Source organism: Triturus cristatus, chromosome 1_1 (genome assembly GCF_964204655.1).
Source record: "Triturus cristatus chromosome 1_1, aTriCri1.1, whole genome shotgun sequence".
Lineage (NCBI taxonomy): Eukaryota > Metazoa > Chordata > Amphibia > Caudata > Salamandridae > Triturus > Triturus cristatus.
Genome location: NC_140579.1, coordinates 993,175,189 through 993,199,203, shown reverse-complemented (window position 1 = coordinate 993,199,203; position 24,015 = coordinate 993,175,189). Strand labels below are relative to the sequence as shown.

Genomic DNA, 24,015 nt, shown 5'->3' with positions numbered 1-24,015 from the left:
AGTTTGCCATTATCTGGTTCTGCTGAGAGGAGAGAGGTGTAGAGAACAGACATCCTGGCTCTGATAATCTGCTGTTTGAGTGCCACATTTCTTTCACAACTAACTAATTTTAAAGGTGAGTTTAGAGTTTGAGAGGGGATGTATATGGTAAATTAAGAAATGAATAATAGAATTGGAATTCCTTTTGTAGAAGTTGTGTTTATTATTTTCTGTTTTGGGAGAAATTTAAATGTGAGGAACATGTAAAATAATATGGACAATTTTTTCATGATAAATTAAGGTGTACTGGTAAAAATAAGGAATACTTTAAGGGTTTGAGGTTGCAGTCAGTAATGCAAATACATTCAGCATCACTAAGGCTGGTTGCCCTTGCTGGAGTGTAGGCAGACACCGAGGATACACATGGTGGTGGTCTGAAAAAGCAGTTTGGACATGGGCTTTTTAAGAAAATCTAAAAAGTGGATTCATAATGTGTCAGTCTGTAAAAGTGATTTTCACTTGCCAAAAAAAAAGAGCAGTAAGTGTGCATTTAAATTGGCAAAGAAATTTCGTTTTGTGACTAATGTGAAAACATGACTCTGTGTGCAAATAGGAATTACAGGCAGAGATTTATTGCGTATTGCTCTGGTGATTTCACAGTTGCATTAGATGGAAAGGGGGAGCGATTTTTTGGTGCAGAAGCAGACTCTTAGCACACACCCAGCTCCTGTCCATGTATAATCATGCACAGTATTTACAAGCGAGTGGGGTTTTCAGGTTTCAGTCTGTAATGCAAATACATTCAGCATCACTAAGGCTGGTTGCCCTTGCTGGAGTGTAGGCAGTCACCGAGGATACACATGGTGGTGGTCTGAAAAAGCAGTCTGGACATGTGCAATTTACAAAAATCTGAAAAGTGGTTTCATAATGTGTCAGTCTGTAAAAGTGATTTTCACTTGCCAAAAAAAAAGAGCAGTAAGTGTGCTTTCAAATTGGCAAAGAAATTTCGTTTTGGGACTAATGTGAAAACATGACTCTTTGTGGAAATAGGAATTACAGGCAGAGATTTATTGCGTTTTGCTCTGGTGATTTCACAGTTGCATTAGTAGGAAAAAGGGGGAGCGATTTTTTGGGGGAAGAAGCAGACTCTTAGCACACACCCAGCTCCTTTCCATGTATAATCATGCACAGTATTTAGAAGCGAGTGGGGTTTTCAGGTTTCAGTCTGTAATGCAAATACATTCAGCATCACTAAGGCTGGTTGCTCTTGCTGGAGTGTAGGCAGTCACCGAGGATACACATGGTGGTGGTCTGAAAAAGCAGTCTGGACATGTGCAATTTAAAAAAATCTGAAAAGTGGTTTCATAATGTGTCAGTCTGTAAAAGTGATTTTCACTTGCCAAAAAAAAAGAGCAGTAAGTGTGCATTCAAATTGGCAAAGAAATTTCGTTTTGGGACTAATGTGAAAACATGACTCTGTGTGCAAATAGGAATTACAGGCAGAGATTTATTGCGTTTTGTTCTGGTGATTTCACAGTTGCATTAGTAGGAAAAAGGGGGAGCGATTTTTTTGGGGAAGAAGCAGACTCTTAGCACACACCCAGCTCCTGTCCATGTATAATCATGCACAGTATTTACAAGCGAGTGGGGTTTTCAGGTTTCAGTCTGTAATGCAAATACATTCTGCATCACTAAGGCTGGTTGCCCTTGCTGGAGTGTAGGCAGTCACCGAGGATACACATGGTGGTGGTCTGAAAAAGCAGTCTGGACATGTGCAATTTAAAAAAATCTGAAAAGTGGTTTCATAATGTGTCAGTCTGTAAAAGTGATTTTCACTTGCCAAAAAAAAAGAGCAGTAAGTGTGCATTCAAATTGGCAAAGAAATTTCGTTTTGGGACTAATGTGAAAACATGACTCTGTGTGCAAATAGGAATTACAGGCAGAGATTTATTGCGTTTTGCTCTGGTGATTTCACAGTTGCATTAGTAGGAAAAAGGGGGAGCGATTTTTTGGGGGAAGAAGCAGACTCTTAGCACACACCCAGCTGCTTACCATGTGGAATCATGCACAGTATTTAGAAGCAAGTGGGGTTTTGAGGTTTCAGTCTGTAATGCAAATACAATCAGGATCACTAAGGCTGGTTGCCCTTGCTGGAGTGTAGGCAGTCACCGAGGATACACATGGTGGTGGTCTGAAAAATCAGTCTGGACATGGGCTTTTTAAAAAAAATCAGAAAAGTGGTTTCATAATGTGTCAGTCTGTAAAAGTGATTTTCACTTGCCAAAAAAAAAGAGCAGTAAGTGTGCATTCAAATTGGCAAAGAAATTTCGTTTTGGGACTAATGTGAAAACATGACTCTGTGTGCAAATAGGAATTACAGGCAGAGATTTATTGCGTTTTGCTCTGGTGATTTCACAGTTGCATTAGTAGGAAAAAGGGGGAGCGATTTTTTGGGGGAAGAAGCAGACTCTTAGCACACACCCAGCTCCTGTCCATGTATAATCATGCACAGTATTTACAAGCGAGTGGGGTTTTCAGGTTTCAGTCTGTAATGCAAATACATTCAGCATCACTAAGGCTGGTTGCCCTTGCTGGAGTGTAGGCAGTCACCGAGGATACACATGGTGGTGGTCTGAAAAAGCAGTCTGGACATGGGCTTTTTAAAAAAAATCTAAAAAGTGGTTTCATAATGTGTCAGTCTGTAAAAGTGATTTTCACTTGCCAAAAAAAAAGAGCAGTAAGTTTGCTTTCAAATTGGCAAAGAAATTTCGTTTTGGGACTAATGTCAAAACATGACTCTGTGTGGAAATAGGAATTACAGGCAGGGATTTATTGCGTTTTGCTCTGGTGATTTCACAGTTGCATTAGTAGGAAAAAGGGGGAGCGATTGTTTGGGGGAAGAAGCAGACTCTTAGCACACACCCAGCTCCTGTCCATGTATAATCAATCATGCACAGTATTTACAAGCGAGTGGGGTTTTCAGGTTTCAGTCTGTAATGCAAATACATTCTGCATCACTAAGGCTGGTTGCCCTTGCTGGAGTGTAGGCAGTCACCGAGGATACACATGGTGGTGGTCTGAAAAAGCAGTCTGGACATGTGCAATTTAAAAAAATCTGAAAAGTGGTTTCATAATGTGTCAGTCTGTAAAAGTGATTTTCACTTGCCAAAAAAAAAGAGCAGTAAGTGTGCATTCAAATTGGCAAAGAAATTTCGTTTTGGGACTAATGTGAAAACATGACTCTGCCTGTAATTCCTATTTGCACACAGAGATTTATTGCGTTTTGTTCTGGTGATTTCATAGTTGCATTAGTAGGAAAAAGGGGGAGCGATTTTTTGGGGGAAGAAGCAGACTCTTAGCACACACCCAGCTCCTGTCCATGTATAATCATGCACAGTATTTACAAGCGAGTGGGGTTTTCAGGTTTCAGTCTGTAATGCAAATACATTCTGCATCACTAAGGCTGGTTGCCCTTGCTGGAGTGTAGGCAGTCACCGAGGATACACATGGTGGTGGTCTGAAAAAGCAGTCTGGACATGGGCTTTTTTTTAAAAATCTAAAAAGTGGTTTCATAATGTGTCAGTCTGTAAAAGTGATTTTCACTTGCCAAAAAAAAAGAGCAGTAAGTTTGCTTTCAAATTGGCAAAGAAATTTCGTTTTGGGACTAATGTCAAAACATGACTCTGTGTGGAAATAGGAATTACAGGCAGGGATTTATTGCGTTTTGCTCTGGTGATTTCACAGTTGCATTAGTAGGAAAAAGGGGGAGCGATTTTTTGGGGGAAGAAGCAGACTCTTAGCACACACCCAGCTCCTTTCCATGTATAATCATGCACAGTATTTAGAAGCGAGTGGGGTTTTCAGGTTTCAGTCTGTAATGCAAATACATTCAGCATCACTAAGGCTGGTTGCCCTTGCTGGAGTGTAGGTAGTCACCGAGGATACACATGGTGGTGGTCTGAAAAAGCAGTCTGGACATGGGCTTTTTTAAAAATCTGAAAAGTGGTTTCATAATGTGTCAGTCTGTAAAAGTGATTTTAACTTGCCAAAAAAAAAGAGCAGTAAGTGTGCATTCAAATTGGCAAAGAAATTACGTTTTGTGACTATTGTGAAAAGAAATGTAGTAATATATTTAAATAAAATAAAGGATTTTTTTTTTAGTTTTTTTCAGGTATTGCTGAAGAGCAGTGGACAAAATTTAAGATGCCTACAAAATCCAGAGTTCAAAAAACGCACAAAAAAAACCTATATTTGAAGACAACTAGAGGACCAAAGTTAGTAGAAGATGCTCATGTTGGGAAAAAGAAAAAATCTTCTGGTAAGCAGAAAAAACAATTTCTAAAAAATATATTCAAAAGAATGAAAAATGTACAAAATGTCTGTACTCGAAAGGATGTTTTGAACAAAAAAGGAGAGGAAAAAATTGACAATGTAGTTAATGCAAATATACCTTCAGCAACTGAAAAGATTTATATAAATAGAAAAACAGCGTTTAAAGAGATACGTAGAAAAATGTTTCAGAGAAGAGTTATGTCCAATTTGATGAAGGATGTGAAGAAATATAAGAAAAAGACAAAGTTTTATAAAAGAAAAAAAGAAATAGAAGCCATTGCAGCAAAGGCATTAGAATTAAAAAGGAAACTATTCATTTTAATTTTGAATAGGATGCGTACATTAGACAAAATGGTTAATGTACTGAAATCACATAGCAAAAGGAAAAGAGTAGTGAACAGAACAAACTTTTGTAAAGTGTTTTTAGGAAAGTGGATGCATAGTTCAAGTAGTGAACCTTTTTTTAATGAAGAGAGCTATTTTCAAAGTAATAGTTTGCTGCATGCAGTTGACACCAGAGGTCGTTCTTACGAAGTAAAAAATGGTTGCATAATGGAGAAGGAGATAATGGTTCCAAGAGATGAGGTACAAGTGATGGCAGATGAGGCTATGGGGAGACGTCCTAAAGCCCCAGTGTACACTTGGAATTGTAGTAGTATTTGCACTGTGCGTCAGGAATCTATTGACAAATTTCGAGAGTTTCTAAGAGAATATAGTAAAAAAAGTATAAAACAGAAGATTAAGGTGCTTCAAAGTCTGGATCCATGCAGAGTGAGAGAGAATACTGGTTTGCAGGGTCATTCTCTGGCTTGTCTATCTAGAAAAGTGTGCAATAGTGTTTTCCATCATTTTAGGATGCTGGCTGTTCATCATACTGAAATGAGAAAGTTTGTGAGACGGTTGTATTTTGCCAAAAGTCCAGCAATAAAGTTAAATGAATTGAATAGGGCTCTGTTCCGAGGAACGGTATCAGATGTAGAGAAGGTTGTGGATGAAATTCAGTTTTGTTACTTTGGTCCTGAACAAAACAGTGCAGAGAAGGACACAGTAAATGAGGAAGAAGTGGAAGAGAATGTAGAACCCTCTGTAAGTAACACATTTAATGATCATATAACAAAATTTGCAATAGTCTCTAATGAAAGACCAAATTTTACTTGTATTTGTTGCCGCAGAACTCATTATAGAAAACAAACTAGGAATGTTGATCTCTACAAAAAGAGTGAAAATGAAGATAATTATAAGTGGAAGGATTTTGCCACATATATATTTCTAGAAAATTGTTTTGATTTGGGTGAAGATCAGCGTATTTGTAAATACTGTTACAACAAGTTAGAGGAAAATAGAATGCCGACCAGAGCTGTACATAATAATTTAGAATTGGATGCTATTCCTGCTGAACTTTCTGAATTAAATACATATGAGTCTATACTCATTCAATGTGTTCATCCGTTCCAGACCATAGTACGTATGGAGCACAAAACTGGTAAATTGCCGCCTCCTGATTTACTGAGAGGTTTAAAAGGAAGAGTGGTGTATTTGCCCTTGGATTTGAAAAAAAATATGGAAACTATTGATGCGGATACTTTGGAAACTGAACCATTAATTATTCTGGTTAATGGTGTACCTACAAAGAATAAGAAGATTTGGCAGGAGCTGGTAGATGTGCGGAAAGTACAAAGAGCAAATTTGTATTTGAAAAGGAATAACAAATGGTATGAATCAATTTATATAGAAGAAGAAGATTTACAAGAAGACACAGAAACACCAACTGGACAAATTGAAAAAGTGGACAAGTCAAAGGAAGAAGAAATTTATGAACATTTTAGCATACATCCTCTTCATTCAAAAGAAGTTATGGGAGATAATATTGATCTCTTTCAGATGAAGAAAGCAAAAGAACTCCCGTGAGTGTATGGGAGGAGAGCTTGGAAGCTCGATATTTTCCCCAGCTGTTTCCTAAAGGAAAAGGAGGACGATACGATGAACGTCCAGAACAGATTCCAGCTTCTGAGTATCGGACTACAAGACTATATGCTGAAGATCCCAGATTTCGACAAAGTATTCCTTATTTGTTCCATCTTTTATTTGAAAGCGACTTGTCTGCACTGTCTTATGCAGTAAATCACATTTTAAAAAGTGGAGTACATTTACAAAATGTGTCTGCTAAGGATTTTATGGAGAAAGTGCAGCACCGAGATGATCATTTGGAAACACAACTGATCAATCTGATGGCTTGTCAGCGTGGGACAAATGAATATTGGTACCGACGCCATGGTGAACTAAAATGCATGTTACGGAATTTAGGAACACCAACATGGTTCGTTACCCTAAGCTGTGCGGAGTACGCTTGGGATGATTTACTGGATTTTCTACGAGAGGCAAATTCAAACATTAAAAACATTGAATACAAGACAGCAGGAGAACTGTGCTCATTGGATCCGGTTAATGTTTGCAGATATTTCAATCATATATTTGAGGCTATGATGTCTTTCATCTGCAATAAAAAAAATCCAGCTCTTGGAGAAGTAGTAGATTTCTTTTGGAGAAAAGAGTACCAGGCAAGAGGTGCTCCTCATATTCATATGCTGTTGTGGATCAAGGATGCCCCAAAGTTTGGAACAGATACTGATGAAGCAGTGTTATCTTTCATTGAAGAATATGCAACATGTGCTATACCAAAAAGCACAGAAGAGAAAAAGTTAAAGGAGCAAGTTTTACGTTTCCAAAGTCATCGGTGTGGAAAATACTGTCGACGGAAATACAAGAGCAAAGATAAATACTACACTAAATGTCGATTTGGATTTCCTAGACCTGTTCTTTCAAATGGAAGAGTCAACAGTTTTATGTCAGCTGTGAGACATACTATCACAAGGAAATCACCTAAGAATACCTACAACCTAAAAAGAAAAGAAGAATCCAAAAATATAAATGACTACAACCCAGTCATTTTATCCATGTGGAACGCTAACATGGATATACAGTATGTAGCTGACAATTCCATTGCTGTTGCTCGATATGTAACGTCTTACATTACGAAATCAGAAAAAACAGAATTGAAGGAAATGTGGGAAGAGATTTCTCACGAGAAGACTGTCAGTAAGAAGCTGTACAGTTTCAGTTTGAAGATGTTATCGCATCGAGAAATTGTATCCTACGAATGTTCAGATAGGTTATCTTCTGCAAGTCTCTACTCGAAGTCAAGAAGAATAATTTGGGCAAGTTTAGGCCTTGCAGCAATGAGAAATCGGGTACTGAAATCTGTTGGAGAAATTGAATATTTGGCCGAGAATGACCCAGAAAGTACAGATATTTTGAAATCAAACATGTTGGACACATATTATCCCAAGAGAAGTCAACATCTGGAGAACATGTGTCTCTATGAAGTGCTGCAGAACTACATTTATTCACGGAAAGCCGCAGAAGACATCAACAATGGAAAATATAAAGTCGTTGGTGAGGAAGGATGTTTGGTGAAGCAAACAAAAGGAAGTTTGATAAATCACAGGAAGCTGAGTTGCGACACTACTGACAAGAAGGAATTTTACTACTTGGCTCTTTTACAGTTGTTTAAACCATGGCGTACAGAGGATGAACTACTGGGAGAATTTCAAAGCTATGAAGATTCTTTTAATGCTTGCAAAGACAGCATACAATGCAGTACATTCTCAAGTTATCTGCAAATGTTAAATGAAGAAATTGAACAGGAAACTACAATTGCAGCAGAAATAGCTAGAGACAGTTCTCAGGACAGCCAAAGTTCAGGAACACTCAGTCAAGATCCCCTAGGACAACCAATCGTTGAAAATGAAGCATCAATAGCCATGAATGAAGTGGAAACGGCTATGAATCAAGCTCAAGAAGAATTTATAGACTTAGAAAATTTGGAAAGACAACTGAATCAAGAGCAGCAACAAATTTATGAAGAGATCAGAAGCAAAATTGAACACGGATTTCTACATGAAAAAAAGAGTGCTCATGCACATCATTTCATCCAATCAGGATGTATGTAAGCGGACAAGCTGGAACTGGAAAAAGTTTCCTTATAAAAGTCATCAGAAGCTACCTACTGCAAAAAACAGATTCTACTTTGTCTTGTGTGGTTACTGCTCCAACTGGGTTAGCAGCATATAACATAAAAGGAATCACTTTACATCGTTTGCTAATGTTACCAGTGGAGCATGAGAACAAAATACAATACAACAAGCTAACTGGAGAAGCATCTTTGGAAGTTTCAAGAGTATTGAAGAAGATGCAAGTTCTCATTATTGATGAGGTGAGCATGGTATCAAACTTAATGCTTGCCTTTGTGCATTTAAGAATGCAGCAAATTTTGAAGACAGACTATGACATGTTATTTGGTGGAAAACACGTCATAGTTTTTGGAGATCTTTTGCAACTTACTCCAGTTAAAGGACAACCAGTGTTTAGTACTGTCACACATGAAGACACGAAGAAGTCATTGGGAAGCATCGGAAATACAAATATTTGGTCCTTCTTTGAGTACAAGGAACTTACTACTAATATGAGGCAAGCAAGCGATGAAGAATATGGAAGTATTCTGAAAGATATCAGAATTGGACTACTCACAGAAGTTGGCAAAAAAGCATTACAGAGTCGGCTGCTACATAATTTATTTCCAAAGGAAGAAATAGTTGCAGAGAAGATATACAAGAACATTGCAGAAAACAAAAGTGTCATCTGCTTAATGCCAACTCTACGTGAATGCTCAATATTTAATGAGGAGCTTTTGAAATTGGAAAAGGAAGAGATCAGGAAATTGGAAGCAGTGGACAAAATTGAGGATGGAAGAATTACTGTCACAGTAACAGGCAAACTGAAAAATAAATTGGACTCACTAGAGAAGAACATCTCCAAAACAGCTGGATTAGAAAAAAATCTATATGTTTGCATGAACTGTAGAGTATTTTTAAGAAGAAATTTGAATGTTGAAAAAGGTTTAGTTAATGGAGCTATGGGAAGAGTTGTGGGTTTTATTAATTATCAGAAAAAAGATGGAATTGAATGTTTAAAAATAAAATTTGATCAGATAGAAGAAGTTAAAGATATTTGTCGTTGTACAGTTCGTTTAATGCTTGTGAAAGACTTATATGTACGTAGGAAGCAGTTTCCGTTTTCTCTAGCATATGCTGTAACTATTCACAAGTCTCAAGGATTGACTGTAGATTGTGCATTTGTGAACATTGGTTCAACTGTATTCAAAGAAGGTATGGCATATGTTGCTTTGTCACGAGTGAAAACATTATCAGGTTTATTCATGATAGACTTTGATGATTCAAAAGTTAGTGCTGATACAAACTGTGTAAAGGAGTATAATAGATTAAGAAGAAGCTATGCTCCTCATTTAGGTAGGTATCCTGTGTTGGAGAAACGTGTAGTTTCTCGTAAAAGAAAAAATGAGAATATCTGTAATGAAGATGTAGAGAAGAGGAAAAAAAAGAGGAGTGATGTAATTGCAAGCAAAAAGAAAAAGGAAAATGAAGAACAGGTTGTAGGATGTCATTTTGAAAATAGCTCTGGTGTCAACTGCTACGCAAATGTAGTGCTGAATTTTGCATTTTATCTAGAAAGTTTGCAAGAGCAGATAATAGTAAATCAGGGAAAAAGATTCTGTTCTGAGCTGAGTCTCCTTTTTCAAAAGCTGAGTAAAGATAAAACTCAAATAGAAAGTGCTACTGAAATTAGAAAACTTTTAGATATATGTTCAGGACGAACACAGTTTTCTCAAAATGTACAGCAAGATGCACAGGAATTCTTGATGTATTTTCTTCAGGTACTGGAAGAAGAAGGGGTTCCCATTGAAAATGTATTTGGTCTCTCTTATAAATGGGAACATAGTTGTGAAAACTGTTATAATATATGTGGCTCTAATGTTGATAATGAAAAGTTTATTTATTTGACATTGCCAGACAGTAAAACAGTCACTTTTGCAAAATTAGTTAAAGATGCTAATCATAGCATGAAATGCGGTGAGTGTAAATCTGACTTGTTTTCAACATTAATTTTAAACGAATACGGAAAGTATGTAATTTTAATGATGCAACGATGTAGAGCTGATGGTTCAAAATTGGATACTTTAATAAAGAAGTTTACAGGACAGCAATTATCAATTTCAGGAAAAACTTTTGTAACTGTTGCAATAATTTTCCATGATGGACCTACTGTTACTTCTGGACATTACACAGTTTATCTTAAATGTGAAAAAGGCTGGACACTGTGTAATGATTCCCAATTGATTTACAAACAACGTTTGCCTTTTGATTTAGCAAATTCCTATCTAATCTTCCTGAAACCTAAATTTTAGAGAAACTTGGCAAGATCTGGACAAAATAACTTTACCATTTTACTGGATTACCATTGGAAATTTCTAAAAAAAAGATTTTTTAAATTATCATTTGGCCTAATGGAAAGATAACCAATTGTAATGTTGACTTTTTAAATTTTTAATGAAACTTTCAAAAACCAATAATTTAGAGATAATCGGTAACATCTGCACAATTTAAATTTTGGAATGTTATTGGAGTGCCATTGGAAAGTTTTTCAAAAATGATTTTAAAAAATTACTATTTGGCCATGCGGAAAAGTAACCAATTCTATTGTGGACTTATTAAATTATTAAAAAAAAATTCTTGAACCAAAATGTTACAGAGAATCGGTGAGATCTGGACAAATTAAACTTTAGAATTTTATTGGATTACCGTTGGAAATTTAATCCAAAAAAAATTTTTAAAATAATATTTTGCCTAAAGGAAATGGAATCAGATGTATTGTGGAGTTATTTGAGATATAATATTGTGATTATACTTCTGAAACAAAAATATCAGACGGTATTTTAAAGAAATAAGTATTGTTTTTTGATGATATTTTTTTAGAATATTATGCATTTCTGTAATGTTAAGTTTAAGTGAGAAGAGATTCTGGGCTTTTTTAATACAATCTTTGAGATTGTTATTTTTTTTTTGCCCGCTGTTAAATGATGAATGCAATTGCTTTCACAATTTAAAGTGAAATGCAATATATTCTGAAAACAGCAAAAATAAGGCAAAAATATTTTTTTAAAAATATGTAAATACGAGTACTGTATTTTAAAATGTTTAAAAAATATTAATACTTTTTTCTTTTTTTTCAGATTGATATAGAAAATTTTCGAAAACTAGACCCATTTTTAAAGGATTTTTTTTTTTAAAAAACAAATGAATAAATATTTTTTTGAGTGGGTATGGTAAGTCAATAATAATAATTGTAGTGTTTCAAAGTCCTTGTAATGTGATTATTGATTTTTAGTGTTTTTTTTAAAAAAAAATAATAATTACGCGCACCGTACGCGTACGGTAAAAAAAAAAAAAAAAAGTTTTTAAAAATATCTATAAAAAAAAGATGAAAGATAAGGTTGGCTCTTAAAAGAGCCGTTGTGTTCATGCAGGGAGAGAGGAAAGAAAGAATGGGAAAATTAGTCTCTGTGACAAGTGTGCTGATCTATTTTGAGGTCCACTAGGGAAACACTGGTCTCCCTATGACAAATTAGATCATGACAAGAGGCACATCGAATATCAACCCTCAGAAATCGAGGGTTAATTTCCAGAGGGCCAGCAAAAGGAGATGCTCCCCCCACAGATGAAGGGCTCACCTGACCTGCAGAAGAAGGAGTCAGCCCTGCAGATGATGGTCCAGGCTGAGCTGCTGTGGATGTGCTTGGTTGACTTTCTGAAGGGTTACCTCCAAAAAGTCGAGCATGTGTCCTTCTGTGTACATCCTTGAGGTGTCTCTTCATGGTATGATTCCCATAGGAATACTTCCTGTCAGGATTACCTCTTGAAAGTACACGCTTACACAGCTTGCAAGTTACTAAGGGTGCATTTACCTTTTTCTGGCCTTCAGGAAAAGTAAAATAATCCCATACATAAGAGGTCTTTTGTTTCCTCGCTCTCTGCCTCAAGGTAGTGCTGCTAGTGCTAGCCTCACTCTCAGAAGAGCTCTGCTGGTCTGCCATCGTATCACAAAGACAACCCAGCTCCTTCTCCTAAGGGATCACAAGCAGAAATGAGGGGAATGGGTGTGGTGTAGGAGAGTTCTAGAACTGAAAGTAGTTTCAACCAATCAAAAGTTGTGTTTCATGATCACATGACCTACCGTACGCTTACGGTACGCTTACGGTACGCTTACGGCAAAAGTGCGCATGCGCGTAAAAAAGACACGCGCTTGCGCGCATGCGCATAACAGTCACTACCCGACACTTCCGCGTAACGTGCGCGTGTAGCGTACACGCGTACGCGTCCCACGCGGAGTACGCGCGGCTACGCAAATTGCGTAACTATACGCAAACAGCGTAGAAAAATTACGGGCGTTGCGTAAACCGTACGCTTACCGTAAGCTTACGGTACGCGTACTAAAAAAAAAAAAAAGAAAAAGGAAAAAATGTATTGCTAATAAATTTTACCTTTTTGTATTATAAAAATTTTTTTAAAAAACATATTATAGAATTTTAAAAATTTAACCACAGTCTTAAAAAAAGGATAGAAAATTAAAAAAAAAATATGTAAAAAAAATAGAAAAAAATACATAACTTAGCATTTAAAAAACCGTACAAATTCACTGAAAAAACCATAGGTTTCACACACGTTATAGTTAGGAATTTGCATTTAAAAAACCTTGCTAATTCAATGAAAAAAACATAGGTTTCACACACGTTATAGTTAGGAATTAGCATTTAAAAAACCTTAGAAATTCAATGAAAAAACCAAAGGTTTCACACACGTTATAGTTAGCTGGACATTTTACTCGTAAAAAACCATTGAAATTCCCCCGTTATAGTTAGTTAAGCTAACTATAACTCGCGCGCCCGCAATGCACTGCTGATGACGTCACATATTACATCACTCATGACATGGTCAGTGACATCACTCATGACATCACTGATGACATCACTGGGGTCATAAATGTTGCCGCCCCACTACCCAGCATTGCAAAAATGTACCGCTATTTCCTGTCCACCGAACATGTGTTAGACATCATGCGACTGATGTTGTGTTGAAACTAGCACTGGGCATGATAAAAACGGTGTTTGTTTCTCAAAGTACTACTCATATAGTGAGCTCTATCACTCTGCTAGTATCACTCTATACTATGCCATCTTGTCACAATGTAACATCTTACACCCTCCGTTGTAGTACACAATAAAACATTAGTCTTGTATATGCCTGTCACCAAAAAGTCTGTTGCCATGGTTCCCCCTCTATAAACAAACTTATAACACTGTGCTCAAAATAAACTTAATTCTGATGTAGAAAATTTGAGTGAAGTCTTGTATGTTCCCTGCGATGCAGCTGAAGAAAAGGGTAGGGATCCTCTGTTGCGAGCCCGAGACATGGTCCCTTCCTTTCCTCCCGTGGAAGATAAATAGATAAATAAATACACAGGTTTGAATCCTAATGTTCAGATATACATGTAAAACAATATATGTAAATTATATAAGATTATATACATTTACATACAGTTCGTATCTAACGCATATTAATCTGGTTTAGACATCTGAAACTTAAAATTAATGAAAATGTTTCATGAGAATATTTTAACTCTTGCACATGCTCCACAGATGTACAGAAAGCAATAGATCACTGATCACTATCCATAGAAACTGCACGATGCCTGTTTATTCACTCTGTAAGTGGATGGCCATCTCCTCTTCAATGTTGTGACCATTCGGGTAACGTGTTCCCATCCCCAAGATGTATCTTGACTCACATTGCCTAAGCCTGAGTGTCCTATTTCCACCTCTTCTATTGGGCATTACCTGTTCAATCACATAGTAGGACAATTTGGTATAATCTGAGTAATGCTTACACTCAAAATGGCGGGCAATAGGGTACTGTTGATCTCTGTTAGTAATGGCCCTCATATGCTCGAGGACTCTTTTCTTCGCCATGTGTGTTGTACTACCTACATATTTCATTTTACAGGGACACTCTAGGACATAGATCACATTGGTGCTACTGCAAGTAAGAAATTGAGTGATACTGATCATCTTGTTAGTGCTACTATTCCAGAATTCCTTCTGCATGTGACTGTTTCCACAAGCTTTGCAGTGGCCGCATGGAAAGAAACCCTGGAGATCAATACTTCTTTTCTCGTATTCATTGGGCAAATCACTGTGTACTAAAAGATCTTTGAAATTGCATCCCCTCCTGTAGCTAATCTTAGGCTGTCTAGGGAGAGAGTTTCCTATAATTGGATCCCCTCTAAGTAAGCTCCAATTACACAAGATAGTTTTACCTATCTGATTAGAGTGCCCATTGAAGGTCAAAATCAACCGCATATCTAAAGTGTCTGATTCGTCTGTGGTGATTGATTTAGATTTAGATTCCGTCACTAGTATTGTGTCTCTATTGACTTCTCCCACCCTTTCGACAGCTTTTTTGAGCACCCATGAAGGGTATCCTCTAGCTTTGAATCTCTGTAACATAATGGTTTGTTCCTTTAGGAAACCCACTTCAGTGCTGCAATTTCTTTTAGCTCTGAGCAGTTCCCTGTAGGGGATACTCCATTTTAGTGTATTCGGATGACTGCTTAGGGGATGCAATAAAGTGTTGCCAGCTGTGGACTTACGAAATAAAGTCGTGGTTGTTGCATATGATCTCTACATTTGTGTCCAGATACTCTACCTTATGTTTATTGATGTTACAGGTGAGGGTTAGATTTCTGGTATTTTGATTAAGTTTAGAGACAAAAGTTTGTGCTTCATGTTTGCTGCCTTTCCAGACAACAAACAGGTCGTCAATATACCGCAACCAGAGTTGAACCTTGACAAACTCGCACTGTAGACTTTCTTCCTTTCTGATGTCCTCCTCCCAGGCACCCATGAAGAGATTAGCAAACCTTGGTGCAAAGCTGGTTCCCATGGCAGTACCCAGGGATTGCTTAAAGATCTCATCATTGAACATAAAGAAATTGTTGGTCAAACAGTATCTTATGATGTCCAGTATCATTTGTGTGTGCTCCCAATGTCTTATCTGTCTACGTTTGAGGAATCTGGAACACGCTTCTATACCCTGGTCATGGTTAATGACTGTATAGAGGGAGTTCACATCCATAGTAATTAATAAGAAGTCAGATTCCCATTGGAGATTGTGAATTTTGCCTAGAAAGTCTTTTGTGTCTTTGACATATGAGGGTAAGGTGATTACAAATTCCCTCAAGAAGTGGTCAGAATACCGAGATAGATTTTCCAACACACAACCGCTGGACGAGATAATAGGTCTGCCAGGGGGGTTGTTGATGTCCTTATGTATCTTCGGGAGGAGATACAATACGGGAAGGATAGGATAATCTTTTTTGAGGTAACAATATTCCTCCCATTCAATCAGGCCTTTATCTTTCCACTCAGCTAGTTTCTCCCAAATAGATGTGATACTGTTATTATAATCATGCCTATTGGATTTGGTGTATGTTGTGCTATCACTCAAATGCCGTGTTGCTTCGGCTACATACATCTCTCTAGGCAGAATAACGATATTTCCCCCTTTATCAGCTGGTCGTATCACTATACTGTCATCCCTAGCTAGCTCCTGAATAGCTTTCTTCTGAGAGATAGTTAGATTGTGTTTAAAATTTCTCATTTTGACCGCCCAGTTTCTTTGTCTGAAATCCAATATCTCCTTTCCTACCTGTTCTTGAAATGTGTCTGTCGTCATGACCCATACTGGGTAGGAACGTTGATTCAGGTTTAAAACTAGAGCATGCAGCTGAATCATATCTAATTTCCATTTCTTAAAAGATATGTTGGGCCTCGCTGCTCGTACTTGCTCCCTCATTCCCATTTTGTAAATCTTGTAAAGCCACTAAGGTGCCAATATCACCTATTGTTAGCTCTTCACTTGACACTTGTCTACCTCCATAATTGTTACCTCTGTTCTTTGTCGGTTTGAGTTTATGCCATTTCCTTAATTTCAACTTTCTACAACATTTAAAAACATCAATGTTGTCATTAACATAGTTCATTGGGGTAGTTGGGCAGAATGAGAGTCCTAGGCAAAGTGTCCGTTTTTCTTTGTCACTATTATGCCTTGTGGAGAGATTAATGATAGCCTGATTTACCGTGCTGTCATCCATTATAAATTCGTTTTGGAGCGTGTCTGTTTTCTTCCCACTTGCCCCGATCCGGTCTCTTTTCTGTCTCCTCTGTTTGACCCTCTTCCGCCTCTTCCTCTTGTTCCCTTTGCTCTTCCTCTTCCCCGTCCTCTCCTTGTTGGAGTATCTTCCCTTTGATGTTCCTGAGACGTTGTTTTGGGTGTTAACCGGCTCCGTCTCATGAGCCGGTATTCGTCTAAAAAAGTCTTTGGACGCGTCATGCCGTCTCCTTCCGAAACGGATCCTTCTGATGTATGTGTTTGTTCTGATCCTTCCGTATTGGTGTCACTTGAGTATTCAGCTTCTTCTCCTAGTACTAGTTGTGGTGTTGGTTTAAATGGTACCCTGCTACCTTCTCCTTCATACAGGTGGTCATATTTTCTGCTATGTGTCAAAATTCTGCCTGCCTCATAATCTCCACAATCTCGATGGAGTTTGCGTTGCTTTCGAGCTTTGATATCTTCTTCCACTGTTTTTAAGCACTTTTTCATTTCCTCCAGGAACTTCAATATCAGTTCTTGTTCGGGGTGAGAATTAACCTCTTCTGTGCCCATGACGAGATGGTCTCGTCATGGAGCATAGTCGCGCTGTGCCCATGACGAGACTATCTCGTCATGACACCCACCCACTAGGGAAACGCCAGGCACAGGAGGGGGAAAAGGCCTGGCACCCAAAGGGTTAAGTTCTTCTCTAATTTGTCCAATTTCCTTCTTAATATTGTCCCTGTCTGACCAGGCATACTTAACTAAGATTTTTAACATATTTTTTTTAACTATTCGCAGAATTCACTGACCATTCCTCTAACATTTTTGGATCTGGTGAATCGTAGGACGGAGTGATATAAATCCTCAGTCCGCGGGGTACCATTTCTTTATCCAAATAGTCCTGAAATGATGTCGCTTCCCACCACTTGGCCATCTCTTGTTTGTGCAAATTCTCATATTCCTTAAGTTTTTCTGAAATCGTAGATTCAATTCGTGCAGTTGCAATGGATAGGTTGCGACCCATCCCTGGTGCTCTAGCAAAGAGCGCTTGCGCAGCTGCTCTGCGTTTTGTCTCATCTTCCATTTTTCGTGAAACCTCGCGCTCCCGGAAGCAGTCCCTTGAATTTAGGTGCTACTGGAGAAACAAACACCGTTTTTATCATGCCCAGTGCTAGTTTCAACACAACATCAGTCGCATGATGTCTAACACATGTTGGGTGGACAGGAAATAGCAGTACATTTTTGCAATGCTGGGTAGTGGGGCGGAAACATTTATGACCCCCCCCAGAAAGTTATTGTCACGATCTAGACAACAAGTGGACAAGGACGTCCTTAGCTGATTTATTGCTCGATTTATACGAGATGCATTTCTGAACGATTCCGTTCTTGAAGAGTAAATGTTATATTGATTTATATGATCTACATTTTGAGAACGGTTCTGGACTGTTCGCAAGTTCTCCGTATCCCAGAGTTTATTGCATGATCCTCACGATACGTTATAATGATGGATGTCCATACACTCGGTTTCCCTTGAATCAGCACACCTGCACTGACAAGTATGCAGGACAGTACAGCACATATCCAACTAACATATTTCTAATACTGCTGAATATTTGTAAATGTAACCTTAATAGTGGTGACATGCCCCTTTGCTGTATGTGTATTGATGTTGCTCACGATCGAACCAATGCAAAATGGCGCTTGTAAATGCAGCAAGTAGTCCTCTTTCTATTATACTGTCTAAACCGGGAAAGTATGTAAGCCTTCACCAATGAAAGTTATATTGTGTGATCAAGCCCTCACGTCAAGGTTTATGAGTTGAATAAACCCCTTTTTGAATGACCCCTGGATTTCGGTGATTTCTTTGAAGGATCTGAGTGTACAATTGGAACTTCGTTCTTTGATGTGTGTGTGTGTATATATATATATATATATATATATATATATATATATATATATATATATATATATATATATATAATCCAAAATGGTTCAGTTGTACCTGGCTTCAGGCGCTACTCGACGAGTGCGTTACCACGCGGTTGAACCAAACCGCCAATATCCACCACAGCACTCCCACAAAAGGAAGAAGAGGTCGCACTCCAAACAGCTTTTACTCCGTTTTTAATCCTTCATGATCGCAGAACCAACAATTTCCAACGCGTTTCGGTATACCATATACCTTGTTCACGGTTGTTGTTTGCTCAATGCATGTGAAAAAAAATTTCTTTTAATAAAGTAAATTGAAGGAAGTTCTCTGACATCATCTCCTGATGCCTCTCACTCATTCACCCTTTGGATTATGGGTGATGTAGTCATTTTAAACCAGTTGATTCATTCTCTTGTTTTAATGTTCATGTTGATTGCATTGTTAATATGTTATTACAAAAAATATTCCTTTTCCGTTATACGACCCTCTTGTGGATTTTTTTTAGTCCTTATGGTTTAAAACCCTCTGGTGGGCTTACGTTCATAGTCCCAGACGGGTATACGTTTAGAACGTCATGTTTCTGGCCCTCCAGTGGGCATACCCCTTGTATTTTTCTGTTGGCATTTATTATGACTCTTTGAATTTTATGATTTCAAACTTGATTTGAGTCTGTATATGCCGGATCTTTCCTTCATCAACATGGTTGTTTCTGTTTCATAAGTGTATATACAATTCTTCTGTCAGAATTGTATACACACAAGAGTGGTGCACATGAGAGAAGAAAGTGTAGTCCCGAGAGAGGGGGTGCAGAGAGCGCCATCCATCTAACAAGCCCAATTCTTCAAACCTCCGGCCCGTCTCGTCGGAGAAGAGACCGGCCTCTGCCCTCTGCTGGTGAGAGCTGTCTAAGTCCTTATCCCATACCAAATTGAAATCTCCCATCACGAAGAATGCCCCTTCCACAAAGTCCTCCACGGTTCGCAGCAGCTCCAGGAGGAACCTATTTTGCCCCACATTGGGGGCATATAACACAAGGAACGAGCAAGTCTTACCAAGCAGCACACCCTTGACAATAAGCCACCTACCCTCCCTGTCGCCCCGGACCCCCAGAGGCTGAAAGTGAAGCGTCGAGCGGATCAATAGGGCCACTCCCCTATGCTTTGAAGCCGCCGAGGACCTATAAATAAGGGGGAAGTGCCTATGTTTCAATCGGGACTCATCCTTCCGGGCCAGGTGGGTCTCTTGAAGGCCAACCACATCAAGGTGGTGATCCAGGATGCACTTCCAGACCTTTTGGCGTTTCTGGGGAGAATTCAGCCCCTGCACATTCCAAGTTCCTAGGGTAACAGGCATTATTCACACATCACGTCCCCAGCTCCTCCAGGCCCCCCATACAAAGGACATCAGTCGTCTCGCCACACCACAGCAGCACCTCATCCCTCCACCTCGACCAGAACTGAAGCCCCCTCCGAGCAGGCCACAAAACCCACCCCACGCCGCTAGACAACCCACATCTACCCTCCCCAGCCCCCCCCTCAGTCCCCCGCAAGTCGCGACCCACACACACCTCCCCCAGGCAACAGCTGGCTACCACCACTGACCCCTCCCCACCCCGCCCCCACCCAACCCCCCCACGTTTCCCCTTCCCTCTCCCAAGACCACCCCAACAAGGACCCAAAGAAGGACAAAATGCAAAGGATAAAAGAACAAACAGACCCCAAAAAGAGAGAAACAATAGAACTAATAGCTCCACAGCGAGGGCTAGTGTTGAGTCCCTCAGAGAGCGGGGTCCCAGGTAACAGTCAGTGTCCCAATCGCTCTCCGGCCCGGGGCGTCTTCCCCAAAAGTACATATTTACCCACGGTACCTGAATGGAGGGGGGGTGTCCCTCCGACGCCAAACAGCCTTCCCTTTACGCTCAAGCAGCCGACGAGCTGTCCTATGCCGGCGTCACCATCACATTCACCACGGAGGCCACTGCACCATTTCTTTCTTGCTGGCTGGCCGTGGGATCCGGCCTATTCTGCGCCGCGGGTCGCCCCACTCTTTGCCAGGAGGAAGAGCGCCGTCGTCGCCACGAAGGTGAGCGCCCATCCCTCGGAGAAGGGCCAGCATCGTCCAACCCAAGGAGGTCCTTAGCAGCCTACAGGGATCTAAGTTGGACCAGTCTATTCTGCCATCTGAAGATGAGGCGAAAGGGATGGCCCCAGGAGTACACCACGTTATGGTCGCGCAGGAATGTCGTCACTGGCTTAAAGGCGCGTCTCTTCTGTAGCGTTGACGCCGCCAGATCCTGGAATAGTTGGGGGTGATGATCTCTGAATAGCAAATCGGTGATACCCCTCGCCTTCCGAAGAATACGCTCCTTGAGCTGAAAATCCTGTACGCAGACTAGGATGTCCGGAGGAGGAGCCCCCGTACCTCTCGGCAGACCCACTCTATGGACCCTGTCCATCCTGACCTCGTGGAGATCGTCTTCGGCCAGGATCTGCAGAAAGAGAGCTTCCACATAGCCACGCAGGTCTCCCGCCTCACCATCCCAGGGCACCGCGCGAATGCGGATGTTGTTCCGGCGAGACCGGTTTTCTAGGTCCTCCGCATGGGCCTGGAGATCTAGGTTCTGCTCTGTCAGTCTAAGCACATCCTGTTGGAGCTGATGCACGTCGCCCGCCAGACCCAGATCATGCTCCTCCAGCGTTGCCACCCGCTCGCCGATGCCATCTACCTCCCTCCTCACCTCTCTGAGATCCGAGGTGAGCTGGGAGCGGAGCTCCGAGATGTCCTCTTTGATGGCAGAGAAGAGCTCCAACATAAAGGCCTTGGTGGCCGGCGCCTCATCGTCCCTCTGCTGGGGGGAAGCGCTGGCTCCCGGTGGCGTCGTCGGCCGCACACCCCTTGGAGGCCCCTCCCTGCCCGGCTTTTCCTTGTGGGGCTTGTTAGACATCGTGTCCGGTACGGTGGCTATAGTTCGTGCAAGACCGTAGGCAGACTGCACCACTCTCGGCCTGACGCCCTCACGCTGGGTAGGCCCTCCTCTACTCCTCCACTGGCGCAGTCGCGAGCCCAGAGCCCCGGTCCAGTGGCCCCACTCCGCACCGCACCTCAGATCTTCCTCCTCAGATGCTCGCGATGGAGGCAGGGCGCGACTGTCCCCCCTTCTGCGATCAGGCCCACATCCGCTCAATACCAGTCCGCTTCGTCTGGGCAGTCAGCAGCGCCAGAGGTGCCCATCACTCAACCCCATGGGCCCCCTGGCCCAGATATAATCCACCGGGGGGGGGAGCTCTCCGGGGGGGGCCAGCGACAATCAGGGAGGCAGATCAGAACTCACCCCAGCGGGGGCTACCCAGCCACGTGCTCAACTCGGGGGATCACACCTCACCCCTGCGGGTCCCCAGCGCGACACACAGTAGCAAGGTGAGCCTCCAACAGGCCACCAACACCCCAGGGCAGGTGGCACCCCCCAGCGACAGCTCACCGCGGGCCCGGCCAGTCCAAGGGCCCCATGTACCCGCGCTGCACCTCAGGTCCCGGCCTCCGGCCCGCTCGACGTAACTCTGCGCGGGCGGGGCCTCTGCTCAGCCCGTCCGCCTCAGGCCTCTGGGCCACTCCGCTCGAGAACGGGGGGAAGGCTCAATACAGTCCCCACACCGCCCGCCGCTGGAGCAGAGGCAGGCACACCACCATATCCGCGCCGCGGTCCCGGCCAGCAGCCCCCCGGGAGGTCACTCTGTGGAGGTCGCGGTCCGGACCCGGCCCAAGCCTCCGGCCTCCAGTGCAGCTCAGCGGTCCGTCCGCCTTCCTCCCCACGGCTCCTCTCACGCTGCCTGCACTTCAGCGGGTCCAGCAGGGCACACTTCACCCGCGGGGGTGCCAGGTCTCGCTCTGCAGGGGTCGTTCCGCAGACAGCGGCTCCGCTACCACGGCGCTGCAGATGGCGCCCGCCCCCAGCCGCGTCGCCACGCAAGGCTTCCGGCTCCTGCTGTCCGGCCATGCCGCAAGCCCCAAAGCTGCCGGGGGTCCTCCTCTCCGCCACCGGATCCGCAGACGACACCGGACCTCCTCCAGTGCATCCGGAGGGAAAGCGCTAGCTCTGGGTCAGCCGGCAGGGTCCAGGGAAGGCTCTGGACAAAGCTAAGCAATCACGGCGGCGGAGGGACAGAAAGCACGTCCTACTCCGTCGCCATCTTAGACACGCCCCCCGATTCTAGGACATCTTAAACAGACAGTTGTCCTCGGGTAATAATAGATCGGTTATCAGAATCCCAAAGATTGATCTCCAAACCAAACGTTTAATTGTGTCAAAGCCCCAAGAAAGATCTATGATCACTGTAATTATTCATTGCAGTTCTATTCCTATTGTAAAGCATAAAGGCTCTTGGTTACATCTAGTAATGAGCAAGTAAACACAAGCTTAACTTTCAGCTCATCAGAATATTATTTACAATCTGTTCAATCTCCTAATTGGGCCAATCAGGCTCTCTAGCCCTGATATTTTTGAGCTGCTAATAGCCTAGCTACTTCCTTTCTTCAGCATATCTCTTACTGATATCAAAGATGGCTGTCACCATCTCATCCAATTCTGTCCTTTGTTCTGGTTCAAATTCAGCCAACCACATCAGCTCCATGTATCTGCGATTTGTCAATATGAAGATTGTTCAGTTTGTCATAATGAGGTTTGTGCTGTATTGCTGTTGTATTATCGAGTGTTTGAGGGGATGGTATTCTTTAGCTCTTTTGCATTGTAAAAATCAAATTTACCTGTCTACTCATTTCAGTTTTAAATGGTTTCTCGCACCTGAAAGACTTTTAAGGTTATTCAAAATAAAAGTACAGACACCATGCTTTAACAACTGTATATTATGACACAGCGAATCCAGTCAATTATGTTTTGTGCCAGTTATCTCACACTTGTGTTGTCAATGTTTGAGCAGGGACAAAATGAGAAATGATTAAGGTACGTATGAAAGTTACTTACATATGTGTTTGTGTTTTCAGACATTACCTCACTGGCACAAGAGGCAAGGCATACACTTTTGAAGTGCAGAATGAGAAGATGGCACCCCAAATTCTTCCACTGGGTCCTGATAGCCTCAAACCATTCACTCGCGAATCTCTTGCTGCGATAGAAAAGAGGAGTGCGGACGACCTAGTCCGGAAGGCAAAGCAAATTGAAGTGCTCGAAGAGAACCTCCCAAAGCCCAACAATGGCTTGGAAGTTGGAAAAAACCTTCCTCTCATTTATGGCGACCCTCCACCATCTGTTATTGGGGTGCCCCTGGAGGATCTAGATCCTTACTACAAAAACCAAAAGGTAAGACACGAGTGACTACGTGCATCACATGTATTCGAGTAGTCCTGTTTGTGAGAGAAGAGGTAGCATCAATTTATTGAAAAGTAAGATGAGGATGGAACTTAGATAGCGCCTGGCCTGGCTGAGTTCTTATGTATCCATTTAGAAGCACACATGGCAGATCTATGAAAGCGTTATCAATATATGTTTTACCCCTAGATTCAGAGATAATGTCTACAAATGGGTGCCAAACCATTTTCAAGAGAAGACTTGTTTTCCATTAGCCTGTTTTGTAATACACAGCATTAAGTGTAAATGAAGATAACACTGCAGAGAGGACAAAAGTAGGCCACCTT

The 24,015-nt window shown here is 41.3% G+C and overlaps 1 protein-coding gene across 2 annotated transcripts in view; it reads left to right on the top strand.

The window, feature by feature from the left end:
• Nucleotides 1-24,015, top strand: part of LOC146871423 (sodium channel protein type 4 subunit alpha-like) — a 1,828,482-nt gene that overhangs the window by 172,903 nt on the left and 1,631,564 nt on the right. The window contains exon 2 of one of the 2 annotated variants that reach the window (XM_085651069.1): nucleotides 23,365-23,680. In XM_085651069.1, coding sequence (XP_085507195.1) covers nucleotides 23,365-23,680 — 316 coding nt within the window. Of the gene's footprint in view, nucleotides 1-23,364; nucleotides 23,681-24,015 lie in introns of those variants that run through there. The other variant, XM_085651070.1, reaches the window with a different exon arrangement.